The 16414-nt window shown below is 39.7% G+C and overlaps 1 protein-coding gene across 1 annotated transcript; it reads right to left on the bottom strand.

The window, feature by feature from the left end:
* Positions 1 to 1361: 1361 nt before the first annotated feature.
* Positions 1362 to 14843, bottom strand: Twf1 (twinfilin actin binding protein 1). The gene is made up of 9 exons (XM_042677427.1): positions 14737 to 14843; positions 12739 to 12816; positions 10542 to 10720; positions 9386 to 9481; positions 7813 to 7917; positions 6096 to 6221; positions 5421 to 5571; positions 5134 to 5255; positions 1362 to 3396 (listed from the first exon to the last, which is right to left on the bottom strand). Exons 1-9 carry the CDS (start codon positions 14759 to 14761, stop codon positions 3229 to 3231), a joined length of 1050 nt encoding a protein of 349 aa, XP_042533361.1. The 5' UTR covers positions 14762 to 14843; the 3' UTR covers positions 1362 to 3228.
* Between the last annotated feature and the right edge of the window lie 1571 nt (positions 14844 to 16414).

Genomic DNA, 16414 nt, shown 5'->3' with positions numbered 1-16414 from the left:
GATGCTCATCTCCAATTAAGCACCAAAAAGCCAGAAGCGGTGCTATGGCACTGGTGGTAAAGAGTATGAGCCTTTAATGGAAAAACTCAGGGACAGAGACCAGGCCCTAAGTTCAAGTTCCAGGTCCTACACAAAAACAAAACAAAGCAAAAACCCTGAACTCTGGCTGATGGCAAGTCCCAAGATGAGCAGTGTGGGGCCAACACATGACCTCATGTTCTGCCTCACAAGCCTAGCAGAACCTAGAGATCATGGAGTGAAACCTCCAAAACCATAAGCCCAAGCATTTTTTAAGTTGATTTCTCTCTGGCACTTTGCTACAGTGATGCAAAGCTGTGTTATGAGAAAATAAATTAAGGCAAGAGAGAACCAAAGGGATTGGAAGTTCAGGGAGATAAGACACTTGAGCAGAGCATTGCAGTGAGGAAAACAGACAGCCAATGATGAGTTAGTGATATTCTTGCTGGAAAAGCACACATTTCCCACGGCCATGCTTGGTTGGCTCCAGGGAGAAAGCAGCCAATGAGCCACAGCTAAATGATCAAGGTTGGTAGCAAGCCATGCCCCAAGTGATGGGAGTACATCACAGTAAGGCTAGATTGGGGGAGTGGGGGGGGGGGGGGGGAGAAAAAGGAACTACTCCTAGTCAAGGGTAAACAGGAAACTATTCGTGGAACTGATTCCTAGGTCCACTCACGCATCAAGTGTCTCTGAATGAAGCCCCAAGTATGTGTTTGTTTTCAGTTCTGGAATCTGAACTGTTTGTTTGCTAATAGATGCTCTAATACCGTAGCCATGCCTCCAGCCTCAGGAGCAGCATTTTACACTGCTACCCTTATAATGTATGGCTGAACAAGCAAAGAAAATGGGAGATGTACACTGAACTATCTGTAATGTGTACCTCAGGTTTTAGAGTTCACATTTTTTAAGTTTTAAAAGTTAGTTCTAAGGTACTTTCTCCACCTTTTGTAAAATTGCCATCAAGATCTTTTCTATGTGATATTGAGCTGCATGCAGGTAGGAATGTAGCTAACAATTCTGGAGGGTAAATAGCACCTCTACGAAGTAGGGTCAGACAGTCTGATCACTCACTGTACAGGAATGTTTCTATCACGGTAGGAACTAAGTGACTTGTGGCATTTTTACTATGGCTACAATAGTGGGTAAATTCTTATGTACAATCAGCACTGAACAGTCACAACTGTTCTCTCTTACTGAGGCTTCAAACCTCTTAAAATCCTTTCTGGACTTAGGTAGGCCAATTAACGAATAGATAAATGGAATTTCTAACCCATGAATCACACAATTATCCAAACATTTAAAAAGCTGTACTAGAAATCCAACACAGAATAGAACACAACTTAAAGAGAAAAAATTTTATTGCGATATAAAATGCACTTATAAAATGTCCACAGAAGGCATGTAATTTTTCACTGCTATATAAATTTATTGGGAATGTTATTCACATCTAGTGTCACCTAAAACATCCTGTAAACAATGAGTTATCCTCTAAAACAAATGCAGAAGTGATTCTTCAGAAATCATTGCATTAAATAATAATTAGTAAGATTATATAATCATATCTATATTCTGGAATGTCCATTTACTGTCATGTAGTGTAGAATTTAAGAGTGTAATTGCACATGGAGATACAGAAAAACGTTTACTGCTGACATCCTCTTTATATTCATGACAGGTCCTGTTCTTCCTGACTGCAACGGACCACTTTAACTACAGTCTCAAACAGAACCCCAGGCCTCTCATTGCAATAATTGGTGGGTATGTGTTTCTATTTGTGCACCTAAGGAACTTTATAAAGTATATCTTTAGTAAACAAGTGCAACATCATTGTCAACTATTTTGCAAGTTTAAATATTATACTCTAATTATTTTGTAAACAAGCAAAAACCACACAAATATTCTTAATTCTATTTTTTTAATCTGCCAACCCATAATTATCCTTATATCCTTTACTTGAACACACACTGAATTTCTGAAAGGTATGTCTTCTACCTTAAGTGATAAGGTTTAGCGAAGAATGCTTCATATTTTACACTATGAAATGTGCATTTCTGATACTTTTTATGCATCATGAAGTTTAAGTCAAGAAATCCCAAATTCTGCATACCCACAGTTCCTTTCAAAAGCTTTTCAAGATTATGGCTCTGCTGCAGGTTAACCAATTAAATATGATGTATTCCAGCTCCCTCTATTTCAAGTATCAAAGGCTCAAAATCTCTCTAGGTTCTAAATGAAAATGCAAAAGCTTTAGAAGACAGTTAAATGCATTTTTAAATGAGATATTAACTCAAACAACATTCTTAAGCTAAGTTAGGCTATTCAGTACTAGGACTTTAAACAATTTAAATTTGAGTATTTGTAGCACAAGGATAAAAGAACATGATTTGTCTATAAACCCATGGTTTTGAAAAGGAAAACTTTTTAGTCTTGTTTCCTTTTCAATGATCACTCATTTGAATTTCAGTCTGAACATGAGCACTGTGGGCCTCACTGCACTTACAATGAAATGATTTTCTTGGAAAAACTTTTTTTTTTAAGCACTGGAAAGAGATTCACCAAGGCAGTCTGTCAGAAATCCTTCAGTAGAGTAAGTATCTGGTACCCTATAGTTTCAGAGTGAGCTACTCTGAAATTTTAATGCCATTAAAAAACCAAGAAAGTTAAAATAGAAAAGACTGGTATGATTATTTCTCCAAGATGCAGACACAGTCCAGGTTTGACAGCACAGCTTCTCAGAGTAAGCAACTTTCCACTTCTTCCTAGGCACATACATTTCCAGCTTAGAAAGTAATCTAACCTGGTCCTTAGCATATTCATCAAGGTGAGTATTTCAAAAAAGCAAACAAAAAGAACCTCAGATGTTGCACTAAATAATAGTATTTCCTACTTTAAGACATCAAGACTTTCTGGAAATGGCCCAACTATATAAAATGTTCAGAATTATTTGTGTGAAATCAACACTCAATGAAAAAGGTGTGACAAAAACTAAACAATGCTGTGTTAAAACCTCTCCCAGCTTGAACTCAAAAATAGAAATCATGAGTCTCCCATAACATTTTATAAACACACACAAGTGAAAAGTGCTATTTTTCAAAAAGTACAATTTTCTTCCCTACCGTATATCAACATGGAATGATTTCAGTTCTCCTGTATACTAAAAGTGGACTTTAAAAAATAACTAGTATTGCGATGTTGAACAGACCGATTTTAATCAGTGGCTTCCGTTTCGGCTGGACCCCTAATCAGTCTTCGGATTCCTCTTTTCCCTGCAGGACCTTTCGGTTTTGCAAAGCTTTGCTTATGTGCATGCTGCTTGGGATGCACTTCCTCGTAAAGGAAGTCTGCAGTCAATTCATCTCCATTGTCTATCTCAATCTGTAAAAAAGGAAATTAGTCATGTGATACAATATAAAAAAACGTAATAATCAAAATGCCATGCAAGCAACAAGCCAGTGTTCAGATATGAGTGCTTATGCACACACACACAAGAAAACCAGGGCCGTGTATGTAAACTACTTCAGGTTTTCAAAGCAATGCAAAATAGCTGCCTAAATATATAATCAGCCCTGTTCATTTTCTTTCCTGTTCCCTCTTACTGATCCTAGTTAAGTAATGGTGCTAAGTAAAAGCTCATATTATAATATTGGGTGGTTGTGCTTTTGGTTCATGATCTATTCAAGAAACATATATGGCTCTATTCATTGAGCCACTTAGGATCACTCTGGAACAGATGAGGGCAAACTCAAAACTAAAATCAAGAACAGGTAACACAGAACCTGTGTGACCTGGCAAAGTATAAACTGTGTCTTGATCCACCTTTGCTGTGGAAGGTCCAACCATTCAGGACCTTAAAAAGATCAAAGGAGCCACCTGCCCATTATCCTATCTATTTAGGAGGCTGGGATCTGAGGATCACAATTGGAAGCCAACCCAGACTGGCAAGTCCATGAGATTTAAACTACTCAAAAAAAAAAAAAAGCCAGAAGTGGAGCTGTGGCTCAAATGGTATAGGACTAGCCTTGGGCAAAAAGAAGCTTAGGGACAATACTCAGGCCCCAGGACTGGCACCAAAAAAAAGAAAAAGATCAAAGTATTCAAGACCTAAAACCACACCACTGGTAGCTTATAAAAGACTTATGTTTTAAGAGGTGAAAAGCTAAAACATAAACCAAAACATATCTTTCCTTCTGCTTTATCTGCATTTAAGAAAACAAAGGTAAGAAAATTTGTAGTTGAGTTCCCACAATCCAAATGGGAATTCCATTTTATACCCATTCCCTATTTCCCCAATAACTGGCAATGTGCAATCCTCCCAGGACCCATGGATATAAATGGAGTGTGGTCCTTTTCAGTAAGAAGTCTAGTCACAGTAACAGGATGTAGCTCTAGCAGCACTGTGGGACAGAAGGTGGCAGAGGCCCAGGAAAGCTGCATCTCACAGTACTGTAGCCCTGAGTCAGAGGTGGCTCCTGAGCACTTGAATGTGATTCAGATGACTCAGAAACTAAACGCTGGTGTCTCTCTGTTTCTCCTTGAGAGCACCACACTGTTAAGAGTGTGCTCCTTCCTTTCTGCTTGTCTACTTATTCAATAAAGTCTGCCAAGTCTTCTGGCCAAAAAAACAAAGAACAACTAAACATTAAATTTTATCTAAACATAGCCACATGTGAGCTGTAGCCACCATTTACACAGTGCCGATCAATAGAGAGAGGAGGAATGTGACAGGTCGTTTCTAGGCTTGTAAAGGAGATTCTAAGGACTTAGGAAGAACATAAACAAGTATTTTTCATTTATAAATGTCACATCTTATGGTACATGGAAATGACAAGAAAAATCTGGTGAGAAGTGATGGTTTTAAAACCCACGTCAGCTGGGCAGCAAAGTTCATGCCTGTCTCAGGAGGACAAGCTCTGAGGATAACAGTTCAAAGCCTGCCCAGACAGCAAAGTCCATGTGACTCATGTCCAATTAACCAGCGAAAAGCTGGAAGTGGAGCTGTGGTTCAAGTGGTAGAATGCTAGCCTTGAGTGTAGAAATTATGGGACAGTGCTTAGGCTCTGAGTTCAAGCTCCAGAATGAATGAATGAAAGAATGAGCAGAACCTAAGTCTACCTTTCTGATTACATCCATCTGCAGTTGTCGCTCTACAATTTCTAGTAGAGGGCTCTTGCAGCTTGAGTACAGCATCCGTTCTCTTATACTGCATGTGTATCCAGGCATTGAATAAATAAAAACTGTAAGGTGAAAGAGTACGTACAGTTAGCAGTTCATGAATTAAAGCAAGTATACAAACCTTATAAAACTGCAACTAAGCCCTCTAGGTAAGAAATGCTTCAGTATATGGTACTGAATACCAGCCAGCCAACTGAAAGTGCTGTGAAAAACAATGTACCACATACCTATGGACTCCAAGTAGTCTCCTTCGTGTGAATGTTTATATAGGAAGAAATGGTAGCGTGCCGAATGCTTGGGAATCCTCTTTGGCAAATCTTTCAGTTCTGTACTTGTGGTGTTGGCCAAAATTATAATTTCGTTTTTTATGTCTATTTCCTAGCCAAAAAAAAAAAATACATATATATATATATATATATATATATATATATATATTGGTTAAAACAGTTAGTTACAATTTTATAATAAAAAAATTAGAAGACAAGAAGGGACACCATCCTGGATTAATCTTGACTTTTTTATTTTATAATGACATATACAGCTTTTGTGCTAGTCCTGGGGTTTGAACTCAGGGCCTAGGTGCTGTCACTCGACCTTTTTGCTCAAGGCTAGTGCTCTACCACTTGGGACACACCTCTACTTTTTGCCTTTTGGTAGTTAACTGGAAATAAAGAGGAGTTTCATAGACTTTCTTGCCCTGGCTGGCTTCAAACCTTCATCCTGAGATCTTAGCCTCCTGAGTAGATAGGCATGAGCCACTAATGCCCAGCACATTTGTGATCTTTTAAGAAACGAACAAAATAATTAGAGGCATTTTTAAAAATTTAAAGCCCATGAAAATCAGAATTTATACAAGCTGTAAACCACTGAAGAGAACAGACTTTTCATTCTCCATCTCTTACCAACTGCACATAGTTGAGCTGTCGGTTGCTCAGTTTTTCCAAAGCCTGGAAAGCTTCTTGAGAAATAGGAAAGGCTACTCCTTGTAGTGTTTGATGCTTCGTGTCCACGCCCACGTCAGTCTGTACCTGAGTATGACAGACACAATTTGCTGGTAAAACTTCACATTCACCAATGTCCTATGGTAAAAATAAGAGCACCCATCCTACACCAAAGACCACCATTCAACTGCTTCCCAACCTGTAACTGAGAATTCAAACACTATACACTTAGAGAGCAATTTACTTTGCCTGTTGTGCTGCTAGCACTTTGTTGACATGCAAGGTGCACAATCTATCGTTATGAAAATGCTGGGAGGGATGAAGGAGTGTGCAGATTTAGCAAGGCTCTGGAGGTTCTGTTCAGTTGGTTTGCCACAGTTCCAATGAACTGCACAAACTCTTACAGTGTCATCTATGACCCCTTCAAGTCCTGTACAAAATTTTACTGGACAGAATTTGTGAATAACAAAACACAGTATGTGTAAGAAACTACATTTTTTCGCTTGGACATAAAAATGCAACACAAACACCATGCACTGAGTTGAAAGGAGGACAAACAGTACACAAAGACACAACACAGCTCAACAAATTGTACAACTGCAGAAGTTCCAGACTGAGAGCTTTCTTATACTAAGAACGGAGTGCATGTGGCCCAGAAGAAAGCTTTCAATGCACATCCATGGTTAAAGTCTTTATGCTGATACATGGTAGCTAGTACAGGCGCTCATTTGCAGTGTCACATGGAAAGTCAAATAGAAATTCTACGTTTGTAAATAAAATGAATGGAGATTCTACAGCATGATATTGGATAATGAAAACATCATAAAATATATGCAAGTGCATACCCCAATATGATCCTCTGGGTTCTGATTGCAAGGAATAAAACAAACTATCAAACTTGTAAAAAAAAAAAAAAATCACATCAAAAGCCCTACCAAATAACTTGAGTTAATACGATAGATCCTTGGCTACCAATTTGGTATGAAACATTTTAATCATTTTCCAGACTCTTTCCTATTAGTCTGTTACTGAGGCCAGTGAATAACCATCTCAGCTACTTGTTCTTTTCTGTAAAATAGCAGTAGAAATACCGTAGTTATGCCAACATCCACTAGGATGCGTCAGAAAGCAATATATTAAGAATACAATGAATTATAATTATAATATGGCTGAGATTGACTGACTCAAACTAAGAACACAATGAATTATAATATGGCTGAGATTGACTGACTCAAACCTGCTCAACAAGTCCTCAAATAACAATCCTCTATCCAAGTTCACAGACTTGTACAGAGCTCTTAGAAATACTCAGCTCTCTACAGAATTTAGGCGATTCTCATCAGACATCACTATTCTCCGAAGTAGCACAAAATCTGCTCTAGGCAGCCTTACTAGAAAGAAAACTGCAATAGAGAACACACACTTTCCCATTTCCACAGTATCCAAAGTACAGTGTTTCTAACAAAAAGACTTAAGTGTTCTGACATATATGTTTTGGAGGAAAACTACTAAGACATTGGTAAGAAGTGTACTACTACTTTTTAGCTTTGTCTTTCTGAGAACACACTGAACACAGACAGCCAATGGAACACCTTTATTCCTAGTTACTCCTATTAAGTGAAAATATGGTACTGTCAAATACTTAAAGCATTACAAGCATTTCAAAGTTGTAATTTACCTCGTTAATTTTAATCTGCCTTAATTCTTCCTCAGCTGCAGTCAAGGGCGCTGGGGAAGACTGGGACAGCAGATATTTTTTGTAACCATGTAATGATACATCTTCCTGTAAGCACAGAAATGGACTATTAACTACCTCTACAAAGAAAACAAGTTATTTAGAAAGAAAAAAATGCTAATTTAATTGAAATTTTTTAAATAAAAAAGTAGCATTAGGCCAGACGTCAGTGGCTTACACCTATAATCCTAGCAACTCAGGAGGCTGAGATCTGAAGATCATGCATTGAAGCGACTCGGATCTCCAGATAACCATCAAAATGCCAGCCTTGAACAAAAAAGCTCAGGGACAGCATCCAGGCTCTGAGTTCAAGCCCCAGGACCAGCACACACACAAAGATAGCATTTTGAAAGATTCAGATTGTGTGTACGTGCGTGTGCATGCGCCAGGCCTGGGGCTTGAACTCTGGGGCTTAAACATGATCCCTGAGCTTCCCCCCCTTCCCACCCCACCATAAGCTAGTGCTCTACAATAAGAGCCACAGCTCCACTTCCAGCTTAGTTTCAAACATTTCTATGGGGAATATTTACTCTTAAGTTTTATAATTACTGAAATCTTTGGTACGAGTTCGGTAGTGGTGATGTGAGCCAATAATCAGTCTAGTCATGCTTCAAGTCCACAGGACAACTTTAAGTATTTTCTTGGGGAAAACTGTCTTTCAGTTCTGTAACAATTAACAGTTACATTCTGAATTCTGGATTTAAACTAACACCTAATTTCTCTGTACTTATTCAGAGAACATCATTAGAGTTTGTATATATATAAAAAAAAGACATTTTCTTATCTACTATTTGTGGTTTGGAAGACTGAGACTTAGGGAACGGAGAAAGCAGCCAGCACAGTACACAATTAATGAAGTACAAACTGCACATTTCCCTGTCTGCTAAATTACATTACTTTCTGAAGCAGGAAACCTCTGAACAAGTAAACAAAAGCCTGCTGACAAACATAATTCAATCTTCTCAGTCTGTGTGCATATTCACTAATATATGTAATTACCATGCAAATGGTTTAGAAAGGTAGGAATTTTCCACAGCACATATTCTCATTGTCTAATAAATATACACACAAATGAATTGTTATATATGTACTCAGTGTTAACTTCCATATCTTTTGAAGTATAACAGTACTTTCTCTTTTATTCTTACTTTTTTTTTAAGCTACTGGTTTTTATGTATTGATTTTATTTATTTATTTTTGGGGGGGTCCAGTTGTGGGGCCTAAACTCTGGGCCTGCGCGCTGTCCCTCAGCTCTTTCAGCTCAAGGCTAGCACTCTACCACTTGAGCCACAGTGCCACTTCCGGCTTTTTTCTTTTTGCTTATGTGGTGCTGAGGAATCGAACCCAGGGCCTCATGCATGCAAGGCAAGTGTTCTACCACTGAGCCACCTTCCCAGTCCTGTTCTTACTTTTATAGATTCAACCATCTGAATTCATAACAATTCCCCACCACTGAGTTCTTTAACAATTTTTTCACAACATATTAAATTTACATAAAAATATGAACTTTGAGCACCTTTACTGTTCCAAATACTTCATCTTTAATGTGGCCACCTCCAAATTCTTTTTTCAGAGTTGCTCTTGTTGCTGCATACAACATTTTTTGACGAACCTATTCATTTACCAAAATTTTTGTGTAAGTTTATGGATAAGAATATCATTACAAAAACAGCATATTCTAAATGTATTAAAAAAAATCTTTAAACAAATTAAAACTAGTGATAAAGTTGAAGCTCAGATGCTAAGAATGAGAATAAGCATTATAATGAGCATCTAAGCCAACAATGACTACCAAGGTAGATTACAAATTATGTCACATCTTATCAAGTGGAAAAAAATCACAAAATGTTAACAAAAAAATTCTAAATTTTCAAAGCAAGAGTTCTAAGAATACAAAGTGAGTTAAAAAGTTTTTAAAAGTAAGAGGAGAAAAATGACATGAAATAACTTTGATAGCAGAATCTTCCTCGAAGCTATCTCAGATATTATTAAGAGTCAAATATTCATGGCTTACTGATGGCATATACCATCCTATGTGGTACACAGGGATGACAAAGATCTAACACATACTTCTCCTATTAAAGATCTACTATCTACAGAAAGCTACTAAAAATAATTTCATAATCCTGAACAGTGAAATCCCAAACCTTTTTCCAGAGAGGATGTGGAGAACTAAAGGAGACAGAATAATCTTTTAAGAAGGCCATCTAAATAGCTTTAAAAAAATATTTTTTATAACAAACTTAAAATTTGGATAATATTCACATGTTAATTTTATCTTGTTTCATTTGGTCAATCCACTATCAACCTTCCTAAAATATTTGTACATAAGCCTATAATGTGAATGACAGCCATTAATAATGCATGAATATTAACAAAAATTAAAATTATAAACAATAAGTTCTCAGCAGTATTACAATGATCACTGTCAGGGCAAAGTAGTTAGCTTTATAGTTAATTATAATTACCAGACTTAATAATACTTGTGATTTCAAGGGAGAGTCTTCTGAATCTAAGTGTATTGCTCCTGATTCCACATTATCAGCACAAGGATCTCCCCAATCATCATTCCTTATAGGGTAAATGACCTTTTAATGTTTAGCCTTGAAATATTTTTTAAAAAAATATCTTGAGCATTTACTGTTAAATTTCACTACAAAACAACTACTTACATGAGAATGATCTGGAGACCATGCAATGAATATCCATTCATATCCCTGCGCATTCTGAGAATCTAACCTGAACAACAGGTAGCACGGCTGCTTGTCCTCCAACAGGGGCAAGACAAAGGAATCATAATCCTTTTCCCAGGAATCTTCAGGCTGACTACAAGATCCAACGACAAGTTGCTCTATGAAAAGAAAATTTTAACCTGATATATACATGGTTGGAAATACGAAATGGCAGAATAATGTAGACTAGAAAATATATTTCTTCTCCAATGATCATCACTCACATCAACAAGATGAAAGACAAAAGTCCCAACACATGAAATTATTATGATATGAAACACAGTTAAAAACAGCAATGAACAGCATGCTGTTTTAGATAAATACTTATGTGATACAAGAAATGAAACTGAAAAATGATCACAATCGTTGAGATGAACAACAGGCAGTTAGATTCCATTTTTCAAAAGATCAACGCTGTAAAGTACTAGCAAAATATAAATAATTACACTACCACTCAAAACTATAATTTCTGAAATTAATAAGATTTAGCTCTTAGAAGAGATATTCAGTTGAACCACATTTAGTGCCTACTTGACTATAATGCTATAGATTTAAACATATGCCTACAAACATAAATTACAATGGTCACTTCACAAGTGTAACTTAACAAAATGAAGTGAAATGGTGACACATATGGACAGGGGATGTGTGTGTGTGTCTGTGTGTATCTGTGTGTCTGTGAAAGAGAGAGTTTGACTGAAGCACTTTTCAGGGACAGTAAGAACTGGAAAAAGCCTCAAGTTCCATCATTAAGAAAATGAACAATATGTGGCACAGACAAAAACATTCAAAGTTGTTCAAAAAATATATTGTTATATAAGAAAAACACTAAAATTTCAAAAGGCTTAAAAGCAAATAATGGCTATCAAGGCAAAGTGCATAAATGCTGTCACATTTTTTCAAGTATAAAACCACAATTTTTTTCCTCATTTTTCAAAGTATGAGTTATAGGAAGATCAAGTTATTTCAAAATTACATTTAAAATAGTTTATCATTTACTACTTAAGGAGAGATGCAGGTATTTATTATTTTTCATTCTTTGAAATTTCCTTTTTTAACTTTCTTCCTCTAAATAAACTAGAAAGTGATTTCAAAAATAGTGATGTGCTGCTAGTTAGCGACACTACCTGTTCTATTTTAATTACTTAACTAGTCACTTAGGGGGGCTGGGAAGGTGGCTCAGTGGTAGAGCGCTTGCCTTGCATGCCTGAGGCCCTGGGTTCGATTCCTCAGCACCACATAAGCAAAAAGAAAAAAAGCCAGAAGTGGCGCTGTGGCTCAAGTGGTAAAGCGCTAGCCTTGAGCTGAAGAGCTGAGGGACAGTGCCCAGACTCAGAGTTCAGGCCCCACGACCGGACCCCTCCCTGCCCCCCAAAAAAGAAAAAAAACAAAAAAACAAAAAATAACTAGTCACTTAGGAAGTGATGACACTAAACATTTTAGCTCAATATTGCTAAAACATGCTGCTTTACTGTATCTTTAACTTTATTCTCATTGAATGTTCAAAGTGCTGTCGATTTTAGAAACTATTCTCATTTTTAATACATAAACAGAAAGTGGAGAACAAATTAGATCTACTTCCAATTTATGGAAGAATAATTTATGTTTTCAGAGTAAATAAATATGTCAAGGTATTTAAGATATATGAGGCCAGTAGACTATTTTATATTTTAACACATTCTATGTGTGATCAAGTCAGCCTACCAGCAATTGTTCAAATTCAAATCTGACTTTCAGAATTACTTTTAAAGAGTTAATTTATACCTTGGTTAGATTCTTATAACTTTTTCCAAACTTAGAAAGACCATGTCTGTACTATAGAACGTTGCTGAACTAAATAACTTCTTTTTAATAACCACCTGTTCACTGCTTCCAGAAATGGATGCACTGACATTAGAAGCAGACTGTGTTGCAGTAACCAAGTCACAAATATTAAGAGGAAATACAAACACAAAAAAATCCTGTGCTACAGAATTCAAGAAGAGGAAGGGCTCTTAGAGACGTGATGTGAGCAATCTGTTACTTTAAGGCAAGCTTTGAAGCTTTTTCACATTAATAGTTCAAATTACTGACAACACTTAGCAATTTAATACCCAATAATTTAAGGACATGCGGTATTTTTTAAATGTTAACTAACCATTTTCAATAGATATTTTCAGAAGTCTGTATTTCCCGTTTCTGGCTCTGGCAAAGATCTCTTTAACATCTTCACTTGCTGTGGAAAAAAGATAAGGATAAAGCTCTTTTTTAAAAAAAATTTCTTCTCTATATGGAAAAAATTACAAAACAAAGAAAAATATCTGCATCATATAACATCTTGTTACCAGTATTATAAAACTTAAAAGGCATAAATTAACAGGCATATAAATGTAAGCAAGACATATAGTTATGAATATATTCTTAAAGTAGATGAGCTTCAATGTTTTTAGCTAGGTAATTCTGTAACTGAACACTGGAGTGAATATATCGAAGTAACTCAATCCAGCAAGGAGCAAATTACAATGAAAAATAATAATTAGAATCGTGAAAAACTTTTATTCATATTTGTTAAACAAGAAATGTTGAAAACTTGCTTTCCTCCCCTTCTAATTCAATTTTAGGCTTGTGAAACTGCTTCAAATTATTTTCTGCATTTGTGCATTAAAAACAACAGTATCAGATACTCTCTTCTGATTAAAAAAGATGCCGATAACATACACTAGGATCTTATAAATTCTAGTTTTTTTCTTATTTGTACTTTTCAACAAGCCAGAGTAAACTCGCTGATTATATTCATTTCATATCTGAACTCTGGTGTATCTATTAGAACCTCAATTTCGTTCCTGATCTTATGCTTGGGTTGTTTAGAGTTGCTCATAACTATCACTAATACAAACAGTGCTGCCCATAAGGCTCAATCATCAAATTCCAACTTTATATACTTAAATGTCAAAATCAACTCGGCTATGTAAAACAATAGTTTTAGACCTGAGACTATGTTTGTGTATGGGTGTGCACGCGCATGCACAAGCAGTGAGGGCGTGTGGGATGGTGTCAGAGACCCTTAAAAATAAAACACACGATTAAGTGTTGCTGGGACATTGTTTGACTAACACCAACCAAGTAGGGCTTAAGTTTACTTTGGAACTCGTTCCGTGAGCATGAGTAAACCCCCGGATATGTTATTCCATTTTGATGTGGTGGGGGCTTCCAGGCTGCTTATTTGCAAGCCAGACATAATGGAGGTTAAAGGTCTGGCGCTGGTATCTCTGGGCTACTCAAGAGACGAAGATCTGAGTTCAAAGCCAGCCCGGGCCATGAGACTCGCAGGAGACTCTTATGTCCAATTAACCAGGAAAAACAAAAAAAAAAACAAAAAAAAAAAACTGGAAGTGGTAGAGCGCTAGCCCTGACCAGAACAGACTTAAGGGAAGGGGGCAGCACCCGGGTCCTAAGGTCAAGCCTCAGCCCAGCACGGGCACGCGGCAGGTGGAAGACACCCAGCGCACTCCGGGCACATTCGACTTGCGTGCGCGGGCTGACTGCGTGCCACCGCACACCGATCGGACTTCAGCTCCCCGAAAAAAAGGGAAAAAGCAAAGGTCCCAGCGTGGCTTCGGCCACTCGGGATCTCTCCGAGGCTCGCCTTTCCTTGGGGGAGAGAAAACGCGGCCACGAGTTTGAGGGAACCCCCCCCCCTCACCCCCACGAACGTGAGGACGACCGCGGCGCGCTTCTCATGGAGAACCCCAACTCGGCGATCGGCTCCGCTCGGGTGCAGAGCAGAAGTCACCCCGGGCCGGGACAGCGATCCGCCTTCCACATCCCCACACCCGCCCCCCCCCAAGCTCGGCCCCGGCGGCCCCGAGTCCCGCAGCAGCCGGACGCCGGCCCGGGGCCCCCGCGGGCACGCCCCCCTCGCCCCGGCGGCCCTCCGTTCCACCCCGGGGTGCGGGTCGATCGGTTACGTGGCGGGCGGCGGCCGGGGACGGGGTGGGGGGGTGGACGCAGGCCGGGAGAGCCCGGGGGGTGGGGGGGGGGCGGGAAAGAAATCGAGCCTGGAGGAGCTCGGAGGCCTGCTCGTGCGACGTGCCCCGCGGCCCACCCGGAGCCTCCCGGGGCCCTTTCCCCAGCGGGTGCCCCGGGGCGCCGTTACCTTGGATGCCGGTCTGGTGGGACATGGCGGCGGCCGCGGGCTCCGGCGCCGAGTGCAGCGAGCGGCCCCGGCCGGCGGCTCCAGGAAGTGGCGGCTCCTTCACTGTGGCCTGGCGCGTCATCCGCACGCGACCCGCGGCGGCCCCGCCCCTCCCCGCGAGGCCCGTCGCGTCGCGGGAGCGCCCTGCTGGCCACGCCCCCGCCGCGCTTCCGGCCGAGTTTCAGGGCCACGCCTCCTCCGCTCTCAAGTGCTGCGCGCGGCCCTGGGTCTCTTTCCATCCCACCGGGGAAGAAGTAGCGCAGAGGCCTCTGGGTAGTGATGTGCCTCTGTGTCTGACCTCTAGTGACCCTCCACAGCCTGGCTCAGCAAAGGGTTGCTCAAAACAAAAATGCCCCTTTTCACGAAGACTACCGTGCATCAGCCTGAAAAGTGGGTACACACTCCTGGGTCTCCTTCCTGTCACCCCTACAGTACATACTAAGAAAAGGCAGGAAGGCTCAGATGGCTCCCGCCTGTAATCCTAACTACTCAGGAGGCTGCGATCTGAGACTCAGGGTTCGAAGCCAGACCAGGCAGGATAGTCTGGGAACTTTCAGCCTAAAAGATGAGCACCTGCTTCTTCTTGGGTTTCCTTTCCTTATAAAGAAAAGGTCGCCACACTAGGCTACTACTGCTCACTGCTGGAAGCTGAACTAGCACTCCAGTTCCTGAGTCCGATCCCAGCACTACCTAAAAAGAAAAGCCACACCTGCAGGCCACGCAAACAAACACACAGACAGAAACGTGTAGAGTGATTTCCATCATTTCCTCCCACAATTTAAATCAGCATTTATTTATCTTTCTTAATTAGGGCAAGTTTTAAATATGATCTCTCCCTGTAATCCAATCTGGCCCCAGCCTGACCTCAAATGCGGGATCTTCCTACCTCATCCTCCTTTGGGCTAAAATTACATGCTTTTACCACCGTGCCCAGCTACTTTAAGTCATCTTAAAGTGTTACATTGGGGAATGTGTTTTTTTTCGGGGGGGGGGAGGGTGCGGTAATGGGGCTTGAACTCTGGGCCTGGGCGCTGTCCCTCAGCTTTTCAGCTCAAGGCTAGCATTCGACCACTTGAGCCACAGCACCACTTCCGGCTTTTTTCTTTTTGCTTATGTGGTGCTGAGGAATCGAACCCAGGGCCTCAGGCATGCAAGGCAAGTACTCTACCACTGAGCGACCTTCCCAGCCCCGGGTTATCTTAATAGAGAAAATATTTTCTCTTTGTTCTGTAGAGGCAGCCTTTGTGTGAAAAGATTTAGCTACTTTGAGTATTGTTCTGCGGTCAGTTCTACCATTGAAGCTCTAATAGTACTTTGGTGTAGGTTGGCCTTTTTTTTCAACCAAATACTTATTTATACTTCACTTGAATAAACTGACATGATCAAAGCAGGTATTGGTTAAAATCCTTTTTCATTTTTCTGCTTTGATAAACATGCATTCCAAAAAGTAATTTTGCATTTATCTTTGTACAGATTTCCTACTATGTGTAGATCGAGAGCTAGATATTGATTTGTTTTGTTTTGTTTGGTCTCCAGCAGTAGCAGGAGTTACATGTCATTAAAAACACTTCCATAAGCTACAGAGGGAAGTGGCCATACACAACACAGATTTGTGTGTGTGTGTGTGTGTGTGTGTGTG

Source organism: Dipodomys spectabilis, unplaced genomic scaffold, assembly GCF_019054845.1.
Source record: "Dipodomys spectabilis isolate Male_0828 unplaced genomic scaffold, ASM1905484v1 ptg000039l, whole genome shotgun sequence".
Classification (NCBI taxonomy): domain Eukaryota; kingdom Metazoa; phylum Chordata; class Mammalia; order Rodentia; family Heteromyidae; genus Dipodomys; species Dipodomys spectabilis.
Note: the sequence above shows the minus strand (reverse complement) of the source record. Positions and strands in the feature narration are given on the sequence as shown.